Below are 25590 nucleotides of genomic sequence, written 5' to 3'. Positions count from 1 at the left end.
GAATAAATTTACCAGATGTAACAAGGTGTGATATACACGTACAGTCACTACTAAATTTATATAGGATAAATACAGCTTGGCATTTATCAGTAGTGTAGTGTTTCACAAAATTTGGATGTAGGAAAGTAGTTTCATTTACATTCCCAAATTTTTGCTTCTAGTCATGCTTTTTCATTTTCAATACAGTAAATATGTCAGCTTTTAAAATATTTTTAAGCTAAAATTGCATGCAGCACAAGCCATGAGCTTTAGCACTGCTGGATTTTTCATATATATTATATCTTCATATTAAGCAGCCATTAATCAAATGTCAATGATTAATAGTACATGCAAACCATCTTTAAGAAGATTGACGATACCACTCAAGAGATTAACACATGTAGTAGGTCCTAAAAGATTTTTTTAATGGGTATATTAGGTGATCCATTTTCTGCTAAAGCAAAATAATCCAAATAAGACATTCAGTATTTCCAAATAGAAACCTGTGTTTAATTCAATTTGTTGTGTGCAAAAATGTTTGAAAAGCAGGCATCTTACAGGAAAGTATAAATAAACTTCCATTTTACATAAATATTTTACATATTGCACTCCTCGGGCTAAATCTTAAGTAAGGTGAGACTTCAACAATGATGTGAAACTTCAGATATAGAAGTAATTGCTGTAACATGACACATTATTGAAGAACATCCTCATAGTACAGTGAGCCAATTTTTCATTAATGCAGTGTGCATAATCCAAGTTCTTTATGTTCCATCGCTGTAAAAGCCTTAGATGTCAGCTGAGGCAGTTATGTAGGAGAGCAAGGATCTGTTTTACATTTGCCATACACTTACTCCAGTGCACACAGACACTTTTGAATACATGTAAAGAGAACTCTATTGCTGCCTGGATTTTTTCAGAGGAGGAAGCATACCCCTCTGAATTTGAATTCATAACCATTTTAGGCCATATCCTCTGGAGCTTGGAATAGTTTTTGGCAAGAGAAACAGTATTGTTTCATTTTGTGAAGCTATATTCAAAACACCCTATCAGTGGCATAGACCCCCTTTTCTTTACAGACTTCCTATGCTGCCATTAAGGCAGAACAGTAAAAGAACATAAACACAAGTAACATGTTTAGGTGTTTCAATTGTATGTACTACCATGCTGTGAAGTGAGAACAAAAACCACCAAAACAACACAATCAGAAAAAAAAACATGGAAAACACTTTGCAGATGGCTCCCATCCTGCTGCAGTTCAGCCCATGGGTGGATTCCCTTTGCTTGTTTCCTTTTAGCTACTGTGTGAGAATTGGTCAGATACCTGTGGATTTACCCACTGCCATAGTACCATGACCAAATACTTCTTGACAACAGCAGGCAAAGAGCTCACTACTGTAAAACCTTAGCCTTTGAGCAGGCCACTGTGGGCTACTGCTCTGTGCCCCCTCTTCAGACACAGCACCACTAACAGAAGAGCTTTCTTTTAGCATAGTTCATGTATGCAGAAAAGAGATGAACTGAAAAAGCTGCTTTGCCCTAACTATAACTTTAAAGGCTCTTTAATATAGGCAGGAGTGCTCCACTACTGACTTTCCAGGTTATTGCTGTATTTACCGTTTCTTGATGGAAACTGCATCTCTGTGTGCCTCTCAGTTTTCACTTGATTATTAGTTCAAAGTGAGTTATGCTCGTCAAAGTGCCAGATGAACAGTTCTAGGAAAGAAAGTATTTTCTTTTAAAGTCTTTTTTTAACCAACGGAAAAGTGTGTTGTAGATAGTGATGTCATGTAATCCAGACGGTTTTGCCCAAGTGTTTAATTCCACTTCCCATTTGCTAAACTGCTAAATTTGTTTTTTTTGTGTACCATGCTCATTCACTTCTTCCAAGGCAGCTTCCCTCAAAAATGTGGTGTTAATTACAGAACTGGTGTAAGTTTAGGAAGTGATCATTGGTCCATTTACCATGACCTACAACTGAGAATTTACAGACTACAAACAGCAACTAATTAGCCTTTACCAGTCAGAACTTTTTCAAGATTAATTTTAAAATCAATCAAACAAAAGTTTTAAAGGTTTTCTTCCAGCCAATTATTGCAAACCAGGACAAAATTAGAAATTTCTGAGCATAAAACTGCATGAAGCTAAAGCTCCCTACACTGGTTCCTGGAAGCATGTCGTATCACTTTGGTGAAACGATAGTGCATGACTATGGATCATGTATAAATACAAATACTTTCATGACCATTTTTGGTAGCTCAGTTTCAACTAATGCAGAACTTGATGTGCAACAGTGTCTCCGCTTGCAGTCTAGACAACGCTGGCAGCCTTTAAAATTTATTACTGAACTCTGTCACAAAAATGTGTCAAAGTAAAATTTGCATAAAGGTTATACTGTAATGGCCTGGCAACCATCCTGTCCTGTTCTGAGCTTGTTTTAAATAGTTTTCAGATTGTTTGAAATACATCATACCTCAGTCTAAAAACAAAGGAAGTCTGTGGGAAAGCATTCTTTAGCTTCCCAGATGGAGATAATATTTGTGACATGTATTTTTGTGAGAGCAACAGAGAAAATTCATGATCATGTAATCACAATAATAGGAGTGCTTTATGACCACAACCACTTTCTACTAATTATAATAGTTAATATGCATAATTTAAAAAAACTTAGATCCAACTGGTTTAGTCTATTTATATTTTTTAACCACATTACGATTATTGAATGGCAAATTTAGGAAGCAAATTTTCAATACAGATAAGAGAAACAAATATTCATGACAGTCAAGAAGAAATTTTTAAAGAAATCACACTATTTTTTTTGCTTTACATGCAGCTCTTGCCAGATGCTTCTCATTGCCTTCAAAATTATGACCATTCAATAGCAATGTGCAAATGCAGCAAATTGTGGTCAAACAGCTGTGAATCTCAGTAATAGTTGTCCACTGTACTAATGCTACAGACTGTAACTGTGAGATGTAGGTAGCAACTAACCTTTCAAAAAGTTGTTGTGGCTTAGTATTTCTCATCAGTTTTTGATGCTGTTCAAATTCACATTATGAGTTAGAAAGGTAGCTCTTCTGATTTTTTTTGGAAGCTGTCCTACTACCTCCCCCAGTTATCTTACTAGGAGAACCAAGTGTCCCAGTCAGTTAACAGGCTAATACATGCAGAAGCTTCTGGAGGAGCCTGACTTTCTAACTCACAGGAAAAAGTTTGTTTTTAGCCTTGTAAAAGAAAACTTGTTACAGATCGTAATGGAAGAGGGTCATACTTCACATCTCAAGGGGAACTGTAATACTCAACTAGCAAATACGTATGGAAAGGCTCAAATTAAATTATGTAGTTTTTATTATTATTATTATTTTTGAAATAATGAAGCAAATTATTTTGCAACAGTACAGAAAATGCAAATCCACACTTTAAAAACTCACAGCTTTTGTGTAGGGGAAAGGTGCTGGTAAAAAGACTTCTGTTACCCCAGGTAACCTTCTATCCAGTTTTCTTTCTATATTTACTGCCATTCTTGTGATAATTTTTTTCTTAAATTAATTTGCATCTCATTGATACTGGTTTCTGCTACCATACTGACATTAGCTGTGTCCTTAAGTATCCTCTGCAAATCACACAGTATTTAATCTAGAAATCTGTATTAAAATATGGTCAATAATAGTGAGCATTAGGAAATAGCTCTGTTATGCTCTTCAGTGTTGTAGGAATGACTTTGAGATAACATCAACTGTTTGAAATTAGAAAACTTCTAAGCAGGCCACCAAGAAGAATTGGAAGCAGTACACACTAAAAGCAAAAGCCTCATAAAAGAGATGAGGAATTTGTACACTGAAATGTTTTCTTGACTCTTTTTTTGGTGGCACATAAGAAAAATGTTTTAATGAGACTGTAATGTAATCTGAGATTAGCAGTGAAGGGAAGAGAAACTGATACAAATTCATCATTTACACTACAACTAGTTTGATACCTCTATTAACCCTTCCTGAAGCAGTATTCTAGTCTATACCTTTTCTTGGAAGGAATGCAGCTGACCTAACAAACTTCAAATCCCAAGGCACACACAATACATCACATTTCCTGAAACCAATCATTATTTATTATTTCACTGCACTATGTGCAGCAAATTTGTCAGAACTTTGTCATGTCTAATATTACAGAATTTATAAAACCCTTTAATCAGAAAATCTCTGTAGCAGATCAGAAGTTTCACATTAATGGAGAATCCAAAAAGTTTCAGAATTAATACTTAATAAGCCACCAAAAACTCAAATGCTGATCCACAGTTTGTCTGAACTATCTTGAACTTGGTTTCAAAGTCCAAGAGTTTATTTTTGGAAGTTTTACTCCAAAGCTCTTTCTTTGGACTGCTCAAAAAATTACTGTGACAGTAGCTTCTCCCCAGTAACTGAGCAGTTCTGAAATCTATTTCTTCCACAGGTTAAAGAAAATAATAATACCAAGCATTGCAAGTGAACATTGCTTTGAGATGCCTGAGAAAAAGGCTTCTTTTAGAGCAGCAAACTTTTGTTTTCTTGTATCATTACAATCTGGGATACAAAACAGAGAAAACTATTTCACCATTGCAAAGAATGACAGATTTTCAGTAAACTGTGTTTAGCTGCAATTGTATAGGCACATGGATGTATATATCTTATCCTAACTAAGAAGATGTAATAATTTTGACATGTAATTGTTCATTAGTGTACATTAATTCAATTTTTTTTCTTTTGACATTCAGATATCAAACTGCATTATATCAAGCAGCCCAAATACAGGTGAAGAATGTTTCTTGAATTTATTCTGGATTAAATCAAAACTTTTTCCACATTTGTGTATAGTTGGTGAAAAATTTGTTTATACATTTTTCGAAGAATTATTCCCTCCAGTCTTCTGGTATTATCTTGATAAGCTAGTTTGAAGATAGAATGTTGTTTTCAAATACTAACTACAACTTCCTAAGCCATATTAAAAAGCTTGTTAATAGCAATTCTATCTTTTTTTATGCAGAATGCTTTTCAGTACATCTTCTTTACATAAATGCAAGGATATTACAATCCCCTATGAACTGAACCCAATGCTACTTGCTATTATACATAGTGTTTTTGTTATTTCTTTTTTTTCCCCCCCACAGTCAAGGTCACTTTGCATTTTATTAAAATGAATAGGTGATATAACGTTATGTTACAGGAGAGAGAAATGAACAGTCACAATTGGTTCTCTAGTTTTTTTTATCCTCATTTCCATGGAACAGCTTCTAGGCGTAAAAATTTCAATTATAAGTGGAGTTCATTTCTGTTTTAAATTTCATGGATTTTTGTTCAAAATATTCAGAGCCAAGCTTCATAATAGCAACTCTACTCTTTTACTCATCATGTGAAAGAGCTGTCTCAGCCTTGTTTTAAAAATTGCAGCTATGAGATATTGCTAGTATAGATTGCAACACCACTCACTTTTCGAACACATTATGAAATCATGTCTCAGTTCACCTTTTTATGCTGCTGTTGAGCGAAGCAGATTTTTAGTGTGGTGGATTGACCCTGGCTAGGTGTCAGGTGCCCACCAAAACCATTCGATCACTCCCTGTCCTAAACTGGACAGGAGAGAGAAAATATAACGAAAAGCTTGTGGGTCATGGTAAGGAGATCACTCAGCAATTGCTGTTACAGGCAAAACAGGCTTGACTTGAGGAGAATTTGTTCGATTTATTATCAGAAGGGAGTAGATGAGAAATGAGAAATCAAAACTGAACCTTAAAACATCTTCCATCACCTCTCCTTACTGGGTTGCCAGAGGGACAGGGGGATGTTAAGTGCAGAGGGACAGGGAAGGATGTTAAGGAAAACTCATCACAGATTGTCTCTCTCGCTCCTTCCTCCCAGAAGAAGGACTCCTCACACTTCCTACTGTTACAGGGTGGGGTCCCTCCCACAGCAAATAGTCCTCCAGAACTTCTCCAATATGGATTGCTTCTATGGGCTTCTGTTCTGTTCCAGTTCCAATCCCTTCCATAAGGGCATTTGTTCAGGAACAGACAGCTCCAGCATGGGTCCCCCATGGGTCCCAAGTCCTGATAGCAAACCTGCTCCAGTGTAAACTTCTCTGTCCAAGAACTTGCTTCAGTGTGGGCTTCCCATGGAGTCATAGCCTCCTTCGGGCATCCTCCATGGGCTGCAGACCTGTTGGTCCTCCCTTCTGCTCCTTTGTGGCCTCCATGGCTGCAAGGGCAGGGCCTGCCTCACATGGGCTGCACCACAGGTCATGGGGGAATCTTTCCTTCAGTGTCTGGACACCTCCTTCTTCTCTTTCTTCACTGACCTCGATGTCTGCAGAGTTGTTCCTACATCCTCACTCCCCTCTTCTATTGTAGTTTTTTTTACATCTGTAAAGTAACTTCTTCTCTTTCTCAAACGTGTTAATCACAGAGGCATTACCACCATTGCTAATTGGCTCTGCCTTAGCCAGCAGTGGATCTGTCTTGGAGCTGGTAGGAATTGAACCTATCAGACATTGCAGAAACTTCTAGTAGCTTTCCACAGAAGCCACTCCTGCAGACCCTGTGCTACCAAAACTTTGCTATGCAAACCCAATGCATTCATGATGAAATAGAATTTAAATTCACGTGTTAGAGCTCTGATGTGTTTGTGCTCCTATTTAATATCACCCAGTAGGGATTTTCCTGGCCATGTCTAACCTTGATGAGCAGCTTCGAGAAAGCATGAAACAGGCCACATGCAAAAATTTACAACACCCTTTACAAGCTAATGTTCATTTTCCCCCATTCTAAAACCAGTGTATAATAATTAAAAATTTTCCTTTTGTTGGTGTTTTCTTAATAATCAATATGCTTCTGGTGTTGTATGATTGTTCTCTAAAATCTCTGTTGCATGATATGTGTGAATATACACATGAGCTGTTAGGACTCCTCAAACATCGCAGCTTATTCATTAGTTTCAAAAATGATTCCAGCCTCTGGAAAGTCAGAATGTACAATTCCCAAGTGAAGTTGACTATTTTACAATCTAAAATGCATGTAACCCAGGAAAACATACAGGAGGGTCTATTTGTTGTAGCCACACGTAGTTAATCCATTCATACTTCTACTACTCTGAACCCCTAAATAATCATCAACTTCACGTTTCGGGTAAACTGAATGGATAATCGATCAACATAAAACCAGAAAAGCTTGATTACTGTGGTATTTTTCAACTAGACCTAACATTAACTTCTCAATTAAATTCAGACACTTCCTATTTCCAAGCTTTAAGATGTCTCCCTGGGAAAGCAAAGGAAACGAAGGTGCTGTGTATCAGCCATCTGATCCCTGGTGACTTGAGGGACCAAGGAATGTGTAACAGCTGGACCTGTTTGCAAAAAGCATCTTCAATGTCAGTACATCCATCATGACTAAAGCAATTTACTGAAAAAAGAGCTTGTGATGGTCAAACTTTTGAGCCCTTAAGCCCTCAAATCTTCACTCATCTGCAGAGCAATCTCAGCAGATCCACACTGTCTCACCTCAGCTTCAGTTTGAAGATAGCAGATCTAAAGATAAGAGGGGAGGTCATGCTGTATGGCCAGATTTAAAATATGTTAACAAGGAACAGGTTTTCGGAAGAATATAGTACCACCAAGGGCATAATATTGTCTACTCAAAGGTCCAAAGATTTTAGTTGTCATGGAAGTATCCATTTCTATGATGCCTCGAGGTACCACCTCAAGGTTTGTGTGCCCAAATACCTATATCAATTAATCTCCATATGCCTTTTCCCATATTCTGATTTTTATGAGCACATACTTATATGGAACTATAATTGACACTGAGCATTAATCAGACAGTGGCGTGTTTTAGGCCCTAACTGTTCTGTTTGAACTGCTGACCTCAAGAGAAAAGGTTTTATATATCATTCCCAATCCCTTAAGTCTTCCTGTCACTGCAAAGCAAATACTTGGCTTTTATGGATGGATTCAGTTTCAAGTCTGTTGTTTTTCTAATGTTTTGTTAAAATCACAAAAGTGGCTTTCAGAGAAAGTTTGTAAACATAGGAAAATTTTTCATTACAGCTTATTACCAACACAGACAAGCTTTTATAAAATAGATAATGATTAGATATGTGATAAAATCCTGCAGACAGGAACATTTTTTTTGTAGCCATGTTCAATGAACTTAGAGATGAATAATATCAAAAGCAATAGCAGATATCTTTTCCCTTTTGCCAAACATTTCATAGTTGGGCAAGAAGTCTTTACCAACAAAGTAGTACGAGGTCATGCCTTTAGGTTTGCAGACTTCATCTGTTTTGCACACAGCTTTGTAGTTGCTGCAGCCACCTAACTCTTAACCGTCCTTGAAGCAGCTGCTTGTTTTGCTCTTTCCTGTGCTCATGACCTTTTCTAGTCTTATCAGAATTTTTATATTTTGTCTTTTAAAATTTTTAATGGAACAAAAACAAATCCCAAATACATTCTAGAATATAATTCTAGTGAGTGTAAATTTAAAAGATTAGTACTTTACCCCAAAATAGGATACAGGGAGGTACATGGAAATTAGCAAGATCAAAGCTATTAAAAGTATAGAATAGTACATCTTCCTAACAATAAGAAATATATGCATAGGAATGTAACAATAGGAAATGTATGCATGCATCAATATTAGCAACTATACTTAGAAAAAAAGAAAATAAGATGCCAAAATAGATCAGCTGAGAATATGGTTTTCCTTATGAGTAAACGCTGCGGGACTGGGGCTATTTCGTCTAGAAAAGAGGAGACTGAGGAAGATCTCATTAATATTTACAAATATCTAAATAGTGCATATCAGGAGGTTGGGGCATCCCTTTTTTCTATGGTTTTTTTCTTGTCCTAGCAATAGGACAAGGGGTAATGGGATGAAGCTGAAACACAAAGAGATCCATCTAAACATAAGAAAAAACTATTTTACTGTGAGGGTGATGCAGCACTGCCACAGGCTGCCCAGGAAGGGTGTGGAATCTCCTTCCTTGGAGGTCTTCAAGACCCATCTGGATGCGTTCCTGTGTGACCTATCTAGGTGGACTGGACTAGATCATGTCTAAAGATCCCTTCCAACCACTGCCATTCTATGATTCTATGGTTATAATAGTCAATTATTTCTCAAATAGGATGTTAATTCCTTTGTTTTTTTGTTTTTTTGGTTTTTTTTAACTTGAACTATTTTCTGTAGATGTGTAACTTTAGCAGTTCTGGTTCTGGTACTGCTAGTTTAGGGTTCTGTTTATTAATTGTAACTCAAAGCCCTACATATTGCAAGATCAGTTGAACAATTACCACATTAACTGTGATCATATGATACTTCATACAGGAAGACTGGCTTTGAGGGATTCTGAAACCTTTCACAAAAGTCATGCCTTATAACTGTATAAATGAAGTAGTAATATTACCAAAGGGTTTACACAAGAAAGTAATGGACAGCAACTCAGGATGTTGTATCACAGTTATAGTACTTAACATATGAAATTGTGCTTTAGTGAAACATCCACTGAGGTCCTATAGCTGACAGAAAACAACTCCTCATATAAGTAATAGAAACTGTATTTATTAAAAAAAACCCAAAACAACCAGACAAAAGAAGCTGAATGATGTCAAACAACAACAACAAAAAAGAGACAGAAACAATTAAACAGTTAAAAATTGGTTATTAACAAGAACAAGCAGCATAGCTGGGAAAGCCAGACTTTAAGATGAATTCTGTAGTGCCCCAGTCAGCACATTTCCCTCCATTAAAGCCAGCAGGAGATTTATTGCCAGGTAATGCATCCATTAAAGTTTTGCAATGATACTCTTCCTTACTCTGTGTAGATAGTGAAACTTTGGTTGCTATAAAATTACAAAACTTTGTTTCAAACTGAGCAATACTTCTTTTTGGAGGAACATGTGCCCATGTGGCTGAGCTGAAAAATCAAAGAAATACTTCAAAATATTTCAACTCCTTTTTTTCCTTTTAAAGTTCTGTTGTACTTTCCCCCTGTTCTCTTTTTTCAATAAGGCTTCCAAACCACTGGACACAATCTGTTTCCTAAGAGAAAATAGATAATAATACCTGATAGCAGCAGAAAACAAAAAACCCAAACTAAATCCATCAAAAATAATTATTCATTTTGCCTTGAAAAACATACATAAAATACATAAAACGATGTATATAGAAAGTAAAGTGAATATAAGGTACCTTCCCAATTCACAATTCAAACCGTAAGAAGAGTTCCTGAATCGCAATTTTTATATAGACACATTTTTCTTGAAACAACTTGAAGAAAAATTTGACAAATTAATGAAAGCTGAAAACCATATTATATCCAACCAGTCACAGAATCACCTTAATAAGGAAACATTAGAATAAAAATCTGCAGATTATGAACATCCTACCTTTCTTTTGCGTAGTTTCACTTGACTGTCTGGATATTCTTGTGTGGTCAAATGATTCCTCACATGTAAACACTGAATGTCTTCTGCTGAACTGGCATTTGAAAGGCATTTGTTTTCAGAGATCACTTGAGGTTCTGTGAAAATACTTTCATCCAGACCATTTTCTACCACTGGAATGCAAGTGGAAGGAGAAGTTGGTATAAGGCAGTCACTGGATTCCACTGATGAACACAATTGTCTATCATTGCTGTTGCATGATTCAGAAGAAATCCCACTCTCTACCACATTACAGTCAGACTTTCCAAGCCCATCTTTAAAAGCATCAGATTTCCGTCGCTGTTGTGCAATTACAGCACTATGAAGCAGCTGCTTCTCAGGCATAATAATTTCTTTCACATTTTGAGAATTAGAACAATTTTCTTCTTCTACATCTACTACTTTATTTAAGCTTTCATAATTACAAAGCTCCAGGCTTTGGCCAATACTGCTACAAACATCTTCTTCCTTCTCCTCTTTAGGACCTGTAGCACAGCCAGGTTCCTTTCTTATATCTTCAGTTATTCCACATACTTCAGCTGCCTTGTTAGCCTCGGTTATTAGTACCATCTCTGTTAAGGAGCCTGCTCCACTTAAACTCTTTTCTTCATCACCTGGTTCTTTTTCTGTGGCAGTGATATGGTAATCAACACTAACCAGGTGAAGTGCTGGGTAGTCATCATCATCATCAGACACATGGACTAGAGTTTCTGTGCTGGCCTCCAGAAAATGCTCTTCATCCTCATGATTATAATTTTCATCCACCTCCTTTGAAACACTTCCCAGCTGTTTTGCAGGGAAGCCAATCAGCTCTCCACAGCATTCTGGAAATGAAGTGCATTTTTCTTTCCGGTCCACTTCCAAAACCTCATCTTTTTCCATACTTGTCTGCAAGTTATCAGCTACGAGTCCATGACGACATGCTGTATTATACTCCACAGACTCCAAAGCCAATCCCATCCACTGGGTCACATGCTCTTCCCAGCTTTTCTTTCTGATTGCTAGAGACATGTCATAACAGTTCAGCAGCAGTCTGCAACATACGTTCCATGGATGACCAGAGCAGATGTCATGGCTGCAATGCAGTGCTCCAGAGGGAGGGAGTTTTTCATTGTTTTAACATCTGCAAGAAATAAAAAAAAGACTGAGTTATTGAATCAGCTCCAAATAAAAAAAAAAAAAAAGAAAAAGAAAAGAGAAGGAACAGTTTAAACAAAACTGTAAAAGCAAGATAAGACTGAGTCCAGAAGAACAGGAATTCAGAAGACTGCTTTGTTTAAAGTTTTAATACTTTTCATACAAAACTTGACAGCACTCATAATTCGTAATAACTTTTTTTCTGATTACCCTTTAATATCAAGTAAACAAAATTGATATGAACAAGCACGTGGACAGGGAAGTAGCTCTAGAGCCAAAATTTGACAGTAAGTCTCTTTTCACTATGTCTATCATAAGATATAAATTTCCATGGGTATAAATGGCATTATGTCTTATGGTTGTTTTGAACAAAAGTTATTTTGTATTCCTTATACATCCAGAAACACTCGTGGAGTGCAGAATTCTGGCTATTTCCCAAAGAGGTAGAGAAGAATTTGAGGGTTGTACTGAATTTACTAAAGTTGTAAAACACTTATGAGTAGCTTTGATCCATTCAATGGCTCTCATTTTATTGCTATTGTTTCACTTCAGGAGAAGTTTTAATTAAAAGTGTTACATGCAACTACAGGAGAAGTCAGCTGTTATATCGTAATAAAACATACAACCCTTGAAAAATTTAAGTTTTGCCATATTCCTTACATCAAATACATTATCAAACCTGAAAAAAAACCACCAAACCTTCATCAATATGTTTAGGATCTACTAGTGTAAGGAAAGGAGGAAATCCTTATATAGGATGAGGGTTTCCAGAAGGGTAGGTTGTGAGCCAGCCTGGTTAGCCATGACTGTGTCTCTCACCTGGACTGTTTCGCTCTATCAGAGCCCCCTGTCCCTGCTTGATTATCTAGGTGCACATTTTGCTCTGGCTGACCTATTGGGCCTTCTGGATGATGGCATTTGAGATACATTAATCTTGTGACATTGCATGTACAAATTGGCACAAAGAAAATACATATTAATTTATGCATTATGAAACAAAATTATTGTCAAATAATTAAACTTTTGCCCTGTAAAACATTAGAAGTTCAAGATGCAGATGCGTCTTTTTTTCACTCCCTACATAAGAACTGTCAGCACTTAGCATGGATCTGTTTATTGATTTCAGCAATAAAGAAGATTAAGCACTGAGTTTGTTCTGGGTCGTTTCAGTCTACTAAGGCAAATTCTGATTGCCCACCAGGCTACACAAGCTGCAAGGCTACAAAGCTGCCTTGACAAATTACGTGCCTGAGGTATACAAGTATCCATCTTGGAAGAAAAGCAGAATTATGCCTGTGCAACTGAACTTCTGTAAATTGTGTCTTGACAAACTGTCTTTCAGGATAGAGTTGTACATGCTCCTAGATCTTTAACCTTCTTTGAAGATGGCAAGCTTCATTTCACATTCACATTTTCCACTTCTCTGCTTGAAAAGAAAATATATTCATAGGGTAAGAGAATTCCATGCACAAGTCATTACAGTGTGGGAGGCTGAGGAAAATGGAAAGTAAGGCTCTGCAGGCCAAAAAATTATCTGCTTTTAGAAGCAAAATTTGTTAGTAAGAAGTTAATGCAACTTTAAGATTCTCTTTTCTTTGCATTCTTATTCTAGCTTACTTTTATATTTTGATCACTTTTTAAACTTTTTTTTTTTTTTACTGAAGTATGCTACACCTTTTCCTGATGGATCCTGAAGCTCTTCGGAAACAATTACATTAGCTTTACAGCTCTACTGTGTTTTATAACCTAGCCTCTGTAAAGAGCTAGATTTACTAAAAGGGGTTCAATGATTTCTACTGCCCTCCATTAGCACCGCTTGGAGTTGGGCTTGGTGCAATTCATTTGCAGCTTCTCTCTCTCTTCTCCTACTAGAACGGTAGCTCCACCTACTTTACAGAAAATTAAACATGGTTGCTACATCCTACAGAAGAATTTCTGTCAAAAATCAAGAAAAGAGACCAGTAACATTAAGTTTAAAAAGCTAAAAAGAATCAGCTGCCTAATGACATACAGATGTCCATCTACTGAGGATTCAGGCTGCCCTTAATGTGCCAAAGACAGGCATTCAAAGAGTTAATGGGTGTGTGCTAATCTTGCTGCTGCTGCTGATGTATGGAGTTACACGTGTGCAGAAAGGGAAGAACAGATCTCTTACTGTTTTTCATTTTTTGGATGTGGAGAGTTATATTTCATGGGGCATGAAAAATAAATAAATTTTACTTTAGGAATCCTTCTGTTTTACTTGTGCTATCAACTAGTTTTGGCTGCCTCATAGACTGTAGAAAAATTATTAAACAGGAGAATGTAAAATCTTTTGCTTGATATGCAGGACAAATAAATGTACAACATGGGGACTTTCATTGTTCTCTAAAGCATGAGCTTACATTAGCATCCAGTATGAAAAATTTACCTTACATACACACTTCCCTATAGGCAGCTTCAGCTACCACTCTCTGAAATCCCCTCATTCTCACAACACATGGAGGAGCATATAGTTTGTGGGAAGCTTATTTTTCTTCTGCTCCCTTCCAGACCTCAAAGTCTACATTATTTACACAATTCAGCTTAGAAATTATTTTCCTGCTATAATTGCTTGACAGTTATGGGCTGACAAGGAACTTTTTTCTCTCTTCTACCACTGCATTCAGGATATTTTCTTCGCAGTCACAGGCATATAAGCTCTGCTTTGGAAGATTCACTACTCCAGGCCTCTGAATGAGATTCTTAACTGTACTCCTTTCTCTGCCAGAGAACAAAGCATGCTGCCACATTGCAGAAGAAAGGTTTTTTGGCTCGATCGTTGGTTTTCTGATATTGGTGATCACTTTTCTCTTGACATGCAGTACCTTTTGTCCTCTCAGAAATACCTCTCTCAAGTCCATTTGTACTCTTCGCCCATGGAAGAAGCAACTCCCTTTATGCCTTCCCATCATTAACATCCCACAACTAGAAACTATCATATCTGACTTTTTCCAATTTTTAAGAAAAGAGGATGAACTTTTAGCAGTGTGCTGAAGTGTTTTGTAGAGTGGAAGGACCTTTTCTTCAAAGCATGCCAGTATGACATAGTCCACTCAACTGCTCCCATAATTCAGACTTCTATTTTGCTTTTATTGTTCAATAGCACTGCGTTTAGTCCTTAGTACTACTTCTTAGTACTACTAACTTTCTGAAGAACAATCAGAAGAAGAATCCCAGGTGTGAGTTAAGGAATATTTGCAATATTGATCCAGTAGGCAATTCCTGACCAAAGGAAATGGAAATGAACAGTGTGTTATCACGCTGCAGCAGAATTCCCTTCAAGTACCCTCTGCTTCACAGTATTAATAAAACAAGATGTCATTTTAGATGTTTTTTGTAATAATTTACTGTCTATCTCCTGTCACTATAAAATACAAGAGAAATGAAAAATAGGACAAGCTTCTATACTTGTTTATTTTTGTAAGTTTTGTATCAAGTCTTGCAGAACTGATAGCTGATTTGCAACTGATACTTAGCAAAGTTATTTTGTACAGAATAAAGTGATGTATAACATGAACTGGTAGGGTGTATAATTAAATTGTCTCATATTTTTCCTCATGGAGGATTTCTGTGATTTTTTTCTGAGAAGCTCAAATTAAACTGTTTCTAGCAGGCTTTTGAAATTAAGACAGAGAAAGCATCCCTTCTTTATCTCATGAAATTCCATTCAGGTTTGGATGTGCATATGTTACCTTCTCTCACTTCCCTTCTCAATGAAAGGTGGTGGCCTACAAGTAGTGTCTTTGAATAAAACAGCCTTAAAACCTACCACCAACACCCTGTGAAAGCTGCACAAGCTGCAACAGGAAGACCTAGGAGTTGGAGCTAGAATGCGATTGGAAAGGGGAGGGAAGAGGCTTACTTGAATGTCTGTGTCCATGACTACCCAGACCTGTTAGAGACCCAACTACTCTCTGGGGCACAGTGTGAGACATGAAAATCTCCTAGTTACAAGAGTGTGAAAGCTGAGTCCCACAACCAGGGCACTTCAGTCCTCCATGTCTTCCCTCAGACTTCCAGGACACAATAGTGGAGACCACTCTAGTTTTCCTTGAGTGTAAGAAAGGGATAAGGATAGAAATGTAAAGTCATTCTGCAGCAGCAGTCACCTCATCAGATGGGGCAGTGAACACCATGCCATTAGGAAGGGCTACGGCAAAAGTAGGCATAAATGAGATACAGCCATGCACACTTTGATGGTGTTCCTGGCTGACCAAGATGAGGACAGCCACTGACCTATCTGCCACATCCACCAGATCCACCATACTGACAGTTCATTGCACCATGCATGAACTCCACATTGCAATAAATAGAAAAGCTTTGGAAAGAAGAAAGTTGCAAAGAACACAGGAAGGTTTACTAAATATAAGTGCCAGAAGAGTTTCAGAGAGGGCAGCCCAAGCAGTACATCCCCTACTGTTTTGTCAGCAGAATTCAGTTTTTGCTAATGTTTTACATGGGGGGTGACTGTTCTGTGAAAAAAGTAAGGCAAAACATTAGCTTACGAAATTACACAGGGATGAAAAATTGTTTAATTACATTTTTTACATAACAGGCATATGTAAGCAATGGAGATCAAGCAGAAATATTTATTTTGTTATCATTATTTTATCTTTGTTGATCTGTGACCCCAGTCAGCAAACTTTGTTTAAGGAAGTCTGAGTGAACAGGGTCTGTTTCCTATAAACTCATCTCACATCTTCCCGGTCTGGCTTACATTCAGCTCTTTCAGTCACTCCATACCAAGCTCTCAGATAGAATGTTGTTTACAAATAATTTGGGATAAAACATAAGCCTCTAGGTCTTCACTCAGCTAGTTATTTTAAAGTATCTCCTGTTTTAGAATTTACAATCCTTCCTTCTCTTATTTCCTGAACATATATCATCCTTTGAATTTTACTGAAGTGAAGGCTCACTATGTCTGCAGTTTCTACATAAACAGCCTTTCTAGTGCATAGGTATAAACTGCACAAAACCCTGATGTCCTAGAATAGATATATAAGAATCATTTGTTGTAGGATATCAATCTAGTGAATATAAGATACACTTTCCCTAATTTCTTTTATTCATAAAAGACAATCACGTATGATGAAATATTCAAAACTGTTTGAATTGTTTGAATGAATAATTGTTTTGAAGATATTTACAATCTTATTCTAAGAATACGAAAAGGCATAGTACTTTTAAGACAAGTATGTCTTCAGAATGAAATCATAAACCAATTGAAAACTTTCATATTCATTTTAATAGTAAGATTTGCATATGTATGCATCTGATGCACATGTGTGTTATAAATATGAACATGAGCCAGCAATATACTTGTTGCTGAACTTTGTACATATAAACACAAACATAGTCCAATAGTGTCATTTCACATGGTAGTTATCCTTTTCTTTGAGATCTCAAACACTGGAATGACATGTGCTTTCAAAGACAGGAAGATGCACTACCTTGGGAAGTGTGGCTTTGGTATAAATATTCTCTGTACACTCCACAACAAACAAATTGGCAACAGATAACAGCCTTCAGATAAGTTTGAGGAACTGATATTGAAATGCTAATTAGAAGTTTCAGGATAGGAAAAAAAAAGTGACTATGAACAAACTGGTAGAACTCAGTTACAATACTCAAGTGAGAAATTACTGAACTTGTAACTCTGACAGGTATCCAGTTACCTTCTCTGTACATGGGAACAAAAAAGGAAAATTATGATGCCTGCAGGGCAGAGAAGGGGAAATCCTGGGAGCTACAAGGAGCTAATGGCAAATGCCTTTGGAGTCAGAGATGGGTTTTACTTGAGAAGGGAGATGAACAGAGACAGAAGGGGTCCTGACCGGGACTTGGGAGTAAGTGGGAAAAATACAGTCTTTCTAGGGTGAAAGCCCATTCTTTCCCCAATCTTTTTCTTTCTGATCATGAAATGGAAGAGGAAGTGAAGAAATTTTTGGCCCACAAATCCCCATCTTCTTACTAGGCCTCATGGGTGATACCTCCACACAACGAGAAGACTGGAGGAACAGAGGAAGTTGCTCTGCACACTCAGTCTTGGGGAACTAAAAGAAATGGAAGAGTGCACCAAAGCTGGTTTTAACATTAAGTCAAATAAAGATAATTTGGTCCTGACTTATATACTTGCAAGTCAGATATTCAAATGCATTGTCTGAAAATCTAATGAAGAATGAAAATTAAAAAAAGAAAATATAAGAGAACAGAAAACAGAAAATGAGAATTTTTACTTTTTAAAATAAAGAGGGAAGATGACTAATAAATTTACAAATCAACTATTAGGATCTGTAGGTGTTTTTGGTTATTCAGGAGAAAAGTAGTGAAACGACAAAGATTGTTAATGATATAGTGGGACCTAATTGCATTGGAGAGCTAGGAGATAAAATGGCATATGAAATTCCCTGCCAATAAATATAATGGCATTCAGCTATTAAAAACCATTCTAACTATAAATGCATAATGATAATTTCTGTGAGATCTGTTACTAATCCGGAGAAATCTCCAAAACTAAGAATTAGTGTGGCTGGTAATCTGGAACTGAATGTCAAGTTTTTATTCACTGTACTTCATACTACAAGAACTTTCAGAGGATCAAGGTAGAGGTAGAAAGCAGAAATATTAAATCAGAAATAAGGTGTGTTTATTTTCCTTGTTCTGGTAAAGAAACAAAAACTGTAATGTATAGTGGATATAAATTATACACTACAAAAAGTTCATGATTTTTGATAGAAAAAAAAACCCATGAAGAAATGAATCAATCCTGAAGTTGTTCTTGTGACTTGATAAGGATTTTCTGTTTCCTGTGGGGATCAATTTCATTATCTCTTTAGCAAGCTATTTGCTTACACAGATTCTGACATATGTCAGATACACTCATTAGAGTTTACTGTCAGTGAAAATACGTAGTACTGTTAAAGTTGTTAACATCCTTTCCTTAAAAGGCGTTTAATATGTTCCAAAAATTGTGATACTGTCCAGCAGTACTATAAGATCTCAGTACATTAATAGCACCAAAATTTAAAGTTAAGTTGGCAAGTTGTTCATTCAGACACATAAAGTCTTGATTGTTTCATGAAAATACGAGGCCAAAACCTTGACAATATAACTTAATTTATTATTATAAAACATAAACCAGAATGGAATTCTTTTACTTTCTATTCCTCCTCAAAAAATAACTGCATTACTAGTGCTTATCATAAAAGAAGTGATTTCAGTGGGTTTTATCTTAGTTGCATTTGTATTTGGTACATTTCCAGTGCTGATCAGCTGAGTCTCTTCCTCAAGAATGAGAAAGGGGAAATGATACAATCCAAAGTGATCCACAGCTATCCAAGCTTAATTAATATATATATTGCTCACACCCACTTTAATTATTAAATCAAAACTAATGTAAAATATTCAACTTTATCTTTTTGTGCTATTATGCCTTGATGAATTATCAATAAAACAGAGAAATGTTGGGGTTTTTTCTGGTATTTATAGTATAATTACACTATTTTACTATAATTTTGTTAATGACATTTTCACATATTAAACATCTGCAATAAATTCTTATTAGCTGTTATGATGATCTATCACCTTCACCACAGCATCATTCAAGTGATGACAGCCATTGAAGTTACAACTGCTCACTAGAAGAAATTGTAAGCAAAAAGTATTTCCAGTATAGATTTTAAAGAAAACTAGAGCCATGATATCTAGCAATTCTGATCCATGACTCTGCTAGTCTTAAAAATTTAGTGATTTGAAAAATATTATTCCATCTTGACTTCAACATAATATAAAATACCTATGTTTTTGGAATGAAGAAAAGTAATCTAAGATGTAAAAACCCTAGACTCTTTTTTTTTTTTTTTTTGCATAGGTTTTCTTTTCCCTAATGTAATTTTTACTTTGTTTTCCTAAAAATAGAAGTCTTCTATATAGAAATGTCATCACTTTTCTTATCCTTCATTCAAAATTGTTTCTGCTCTCCATCTCCAGAGAATTTAAAAAAATAGATATAATTGACATATTTCTTACACTTCTTTTTTTCTCTGCCCCACTCCCTTAAGTGGAAGCAGTTTGAAAAATGACATGAAATGAGATGAGAAAAGGCTACTCTGACTATTATTTTTGTTCCTGAATTAGGGTAATTTTTCCCAAACAACTATTTGTTTGATTGTTTCTTTTTTTTTTTTTTTTTTTTTTTTTTTCCTCGGGATAGCAGAAACTCTATTTTCTAGTCAACTCTAGTGAAAAACCAATTTTCCATCTACAGGAAGTCCTTTTGTAAATAATGTAAATTAACTAGATTTTATTCCTGATGCATTTTAGATTTAAGGTTCTAATCCAGTGCTTCCATTTTAAGAAAAGTTACTGGTGCTCACTATAGCTATGAGCTGTGAAATCTGAGGCACTGTGAACAATGACTTTTAGCAACCAACCTGCTTACTGAATAGTAGGGGATATGTTTTCATTCCTCAAGTAAACAGGACTAAAAACTATTTTGGACTTTATTATGCATATAATTTGTACATAAAGAGTTGGAAATTATTTTGTCTCATTGATAAAGACAAATAATTTATCATCAAAGGTCTAGAGAGAATGACTACTGACTGAGATGGCTGTACTTTTTGGTGCAAATAAACCATTAACAATATCATGTGAATCCCATTTTGATGCACCTGTAAAAAAGTACTGAAAGCAAACTGTGCAAATATTTCTGGAATGTAATTGAAGATAGGAATACCAAAAAATTGTCAAAAAGTCTGATGTACCAGGTATTTCTTTGAAACTAGAGAGAAATACCATCTAATGCATACTGAGTGTTTGGTAAAAGCACTGGAAGTCCTAATTGCGTCCACTTCTTTCGAGAAAGGAAATACAAAAATTTATTTATTTCCCAGGTTGATGAAATTAGGAGGAAAGAAAGGCTGCATCAGAACAAAACACTGCAATGTACGATTTATAGTTACGATATTCTTATTTTAGAATTCGGGAAGCTTATCTTTCCATGGGCTTGTGTACAGTGTGTTTGTATTTCACTTCTTCACCCCCTTTGTCTCTGCCTCTATAACGGTCATAATGTGAACATGATTGTTGGGACCATAGTCAATAGACCTTGTCCACAGAATTTTCCAGACACATCTGAATTCCAAACTCATCAATAGGTCTCCTGATTTTGTGATGATACTCTTCTATTCAACATCTGAATCCTACCTGGAAAGACATACTCAAGCCAGGAAATTGCTGTTTCTGAGTACATGTTTACAGGAAAAAAATAAGCAGATGACTCTTGAGCCCATGTTGACATTTTCCCTTGATTTGAAAACTAATTTAGGTCTATTTCCTCTACCAACTACCAATTCTCACCTGATATGCAAAAAAATTTTTTCTCAGTGGTTCATCTTGCTGCTTCTATATTCTCTTAGCTCCCTTAATAGAACAACATTTTACAACAATCTTCAGTACTACTCTAGATTTTCCCACTTAGTCTAATTAAATTTTCTTTTTTAATAACCACTGACTCACTCTTGCCCAAAGTGCAACTTTGGATCATGAAGCAAACTGCTCAAGTATAGTGTTGTTTGGGTTGGAACATTTGTCATGGTTGAGATCTAGTGCAACAAATGGAAGAAAGATGAAACTCCCACCCATATGACCAACTTTGAGAATCCTACAGCCGATAAAGAGTGAGCTAGAGGATAAGTCAACCACTAGAGATTTAGAGGTAACAGAAATTGATTACAAACTTTCCTAATATTAGTTCAAGGGCATTTGATCCAAACTTATTGGATTTTGATGTAATATATAATAAAAGACCTAACTGGAAATATCATAAATCAGAGTAAGAAAAAAGAGCCTAAAGGAAAGTGAGGAGTACATTGTATGAATCAGATTGGATTTAAAGTAGATACATAGAGCCTAACATAAATCTCTGTGTTTGGTGGCTGATGTACAATATCCCAGAGATAATTCTTCAGGCATTTGTAATTTCAACACAAGTGAATTTCCTCATTGAAGAGAAACAAGCAATTATGGTAATACTGGATTTGAAATTCTCTACTAATAGACTATTCTTAAATAAGTCGTTTCTAAAAGCATCAACAAATATCAATAGTGAAATAAGAGCGGCAGTCAGCAGCCCAGAAACATTCAAATTCAAATTCAATATCAGTAGTTATTTAAAAAAAAATAATGTTCAGAATCCTACTATATATAATTTTTAGTTAGAGGTATAATTTTTTTATACATATGCATACATACATATATATACGTGTACATATACATATAGGTACATGTCTATATATAAAAAAAATACACCTGTGTATATACCAAAGTTTAAAGTCCTTACTAAGTATTCACATTGATCACTGTCTTCAGACATGTATATATAAAACTGAAGGCAACAAAGCCCTGACCAGCCTGCTCTAGCTGGCCCCACTGGGTGTGAGATTGGACAAGAGAGCTTGAGTCACTTGTATTAGGAAGAAAATCAAGATCTAGCTTTTCTGGAGATACTGTTTCTGTTGCTCTTGCCCCCATGTTACTTTATTTGTAAAAGGAACAGAACACCAACATAAAAATATCTTCTAATTTTTTACTCAAAACAAACAACAGATAATTAAATCAGATCATTGAAGAGAAAAGCATACTCTAAATTGTATCTCCTTTCTGAGAAAAGAGAAAACTGTTCTTAAGTTCTCTTCCCCTTCTTACTGCTCTCCTCAGGGAAGCTTTTTATCAAATATGATACATTTCAGCAACAAAATTCATATTAAGAGGACCAAAAAATATACAACTCAGCTTAACACTTCTGACAATTAAACAATAGCAATGAATTAAATTTAGAGACTCGTGAAAAAACCACAGTGAGCATCCTTCTATTGTTACACCATCTAAAGAATAATTAAAAAAAAAATTTAATCCCAGAATTATTATTATAAACCTTACCTATTAAAAAACTGCCTGTCCAAGCTGTTATCTTTAATTTATTTTTTTTTTTAGTATATTTTGTGTAATAGACATCTTTATAAACTAGGCCCAAATATACAAACTTATTTCATTCAAGTGCTCTAATTATGGAATTTAACACAGAGGTTAACTGAAAAGAAGTTTACAGGCACATAAATTTATGATGAAGGAAAGCTATTTGAATAATTTCTGTTATATGAATGTAAACATTTGCTTAATTTTTCTCAAGGCTGAAGACATGAATTCACGTACTTAATTGTTCAAAGGATTCATCAGATATAACTACTCCAGCTCTTGTTTCAAATTAAGAATGTTAACATTTTTGAAGAACTCAGAGCAAGGTAAAAAACTTCAGATGATTATTTTCCATGTTCATTATTGCTATATATCTATAAAATAATTTTCAAGGCATTTTTTAGGGATTATGTTTTCTGTAAATTCTTTTAGTTGAGCAACAGTACCTAAAAAACAAAACTAGCTTAGCACAACAGAGAAATTTGAGTAAAACCAGGAGGTGAACAGTGATTTATCTTCAGGATGTTTATTTAAACCTTCTAAACCAAAAAGATGGGTAGTTATCTGTATTATATTTTCATACAGTCTATAAAAAACTTCATTGTTAAATGAGAAAATACTTTCTGGGTTCTATTCTGTTGTCTATCCTGTAGTTCAACTGCCTCAGGTTTCAAGTATTTTCATCTGCAAGTGAGGTCACATGAGGTCATTATTTCATTCAAAACTTAGAGGACAGAGCTGCATAAGAAAGGAATTCTTGATATGGAATAATATTTTTTATTATTATTATTTGGTATTTTCTCTTCTACTTAACTAGAGAACTTGTAAAATACTAGGTATGTGTATGCATATTTGCAGGAGCAAGTATGGGAATACAGTGCAACAAAAGCCACTAATGCTAAATCCCTTGAGACATGAAAGTTCCAGTACAAATTGCACAGGAGTGACGCAGAGACTTAGCTGTTCAGATTCCTCTCAATTTCTATGTCCCACCACCTACCTCCCACGGCTCTCCCAGCTCAGGGCACCAAACTGGAGAAAGCTTTTCCAAAAGCATACGAGTGACTGTGACTTTAAAACTCACCCCAGGATATATCCAGGAACAATTTGATGTCCACAAACTCTTCTCTGACCTCTTCAAACTCATTCCATTCACAACCCAGAGCCACTTCTGACCACAATGAACAACTTTCTACCACATTAATGGCAATAAAGTATACAATTCTCAATTTGTTGAGAAGGAGATGTTTGACTCCATTCTGGAGTATTTACTGGTCCTTCATGCCACAGAGTAATTTCATTATTACCAATCATTTAAAAAAAATCAGTAAAAATACAGTTGAAAAATTATTGAAATATGTGAACAGAAGACTCCTGTTTAGTTATTAATCTGGCCAATAACTATATGGAACCTTAACAATGCATGTAGAAAAGAAAGACTTTCTCAGATTGCTTGTAAGCAATGACTGTCTTTTTAGATTTTCAGGAAGACAATGATTGTTATACAGATTGCTAGAAAAATGCTTCTGATGTCCAGAACAATTTAATAAAACATGCCTTTATGCAGAATAACAGCAGCTCTATTCAAATATCAGTTAAAAATCATATCCCAGGTTTTCCCTTAAACTTCTTAACAGCAGATTCTTGCTATTTTTACTAGATTAAAAAAAAGACTCAGTAAATTCAAACATCTCCACTGAAAACTGTAGTCATCTGACACTTACTGAATCTTGGTTTCTGAACTGCTAGCACAGCACACCTCAAACAGCATATCTAATCAAAAGTTACTAAAAATAAGCTAATTTAGTTAATGCCAAGAAATAAACCTTGGAACTTCAGATTTATAGTGCATAGTTTACAAAATTGTATTGTTAGTTATATTGACTGAGAAAAGGATAGAGACCAAGCCTAGCAGAGGTGTAACTGATATATCTACCTAAAACACTCCTCATAATCATTCCTGCTAGAGGGGAGGGAAGCAAAAGAAAGGGGGAGGGAGAGGAAAAAACCCCACAACATAGCCCTAAATGCCCTCCCTGTTGGTAAATGAGGTGAAAAAAAAGAAATAATTCAAGTGTCTAGCTTTCTTATTTAATGTCCATCAAAATTATGCAAACAAGTCCATACAGCTCTATTCATACACGAATGCAAATAAACAAGATTCAACATATCAAGCATACTTTTAAAAGATGAAGAAAAATGCATGAGAATAATTTTTTCATAGATCTAGCACATTGTGATAAGCAGATTTGGCACAATCTACAACTAAAAGTACATTTTCAATGATTATCTTTATTTTACCTCCAGTTTTAGTGCTGAGATCCTGAACGTAGAAAGATCCAGTGCTGGATGTTGCTTGTTTCTTTTCTGATTTTTCCTTTCTTTCCTTTTTAAATTTTTTTTTGATAGTTTAAAGTACAGGAAGTTTCCAACACAGTTTTACCTAAATGAAGAGAATCTGGAATTCAGACATGAACTCCCTAAACTCTTAGGTCAATAAAAGAAAAAAAAAAAAACACAACAAAAAACGTCCAAAATGAAGGAGGAAATAAATAAACAAAAGATCCCAATCCTAGTTAGCTCCTGCTAGCATAAAAGTTCAGGTTTTGCCACTGAGATCATTGCTCTATTCTAAGCAGTTTTGCTCAATGTGTGATTCTAACAAAAACACCCTCTGCAGCTGGAGGGAGCCTTAACTAAGCACGAGCCTGTCAAGCTTTACCCAGTGACTTCTGTCTACTAAATTCAGACTGATGTTTTGTGAAAGGGGCCTCAACAACCAGGCCCAGATTGCCTGAAAAGTATTTCCTGCCTTTGAGAGAGAGGGAGAGGGAGAGAGAGACAGCGAGCCTGCCTGCCTGCGCCAAGAAGAGGGAGAAGGAGAGAGCGCACAGAGATGGAGGGGGAAAGAAAAAGACGGCAAGACAGAACATTTAAAGACATTCAGCTCAATATGCTGCCGGGCTATTTCTGTCAAACAGGAAGATGTGTACTACACTTACGTAATGTAAAAGTGTTTTCAAACCCCTCCCT

At 35.8% G+C, this 25590-nt stretch overlaps 1 protein-coding gene across 2 annotated transcripts in view; it reads right to left on the bottom strand.

Moving 5' to 3' along the window:
• DLC1 (DLC1 Rho GTPase activating protein) overlaps positions 1-25031 on the bottom strand; it is a 218006-nt gene extending 192975 nt beyond the window's left edge. The window contains exons 1-2 of one of the 2 annotated variants that reach the window (XM_061994355.1): positions 24859-25031; positions 10387-11545 (exon numbers count right to left, since the gene is read on the bottom strand). In XM_061994355.1, the coding sequence (XP_061850339.1) occupies positions 10387-11433 (1047 nt within the window). In that variant the 5' untranslated portion in view covers positions 11434-11545; positions 24859-25031. The remainder of the gene's footprint in view (positions 1-10386; positions 11546-24858) is intronic. The other variant, XM_061994356.1, reaches the window with a different exon arrangement.
• Between the last annotated feature and the right edge of the window lie 559 nt (positions 25032-25590).

The sequence above is a fragment of the Colius striatus genome, chromosome 3 (genome assembly GCF_028858725.1).
Source record: "Colius striatus isolate bColStr4 chromosome 3, bColStr4.1.hap1, whole genome shotgun sequence".
NCBI lineage: Eukaryota > Metazoa > Chordata > Aves > Coliiformes > Coliidae > Colius > Colius striatus.
This window is presented reverse-complemented; position numbering and strand designations above follow the sequence as displayed.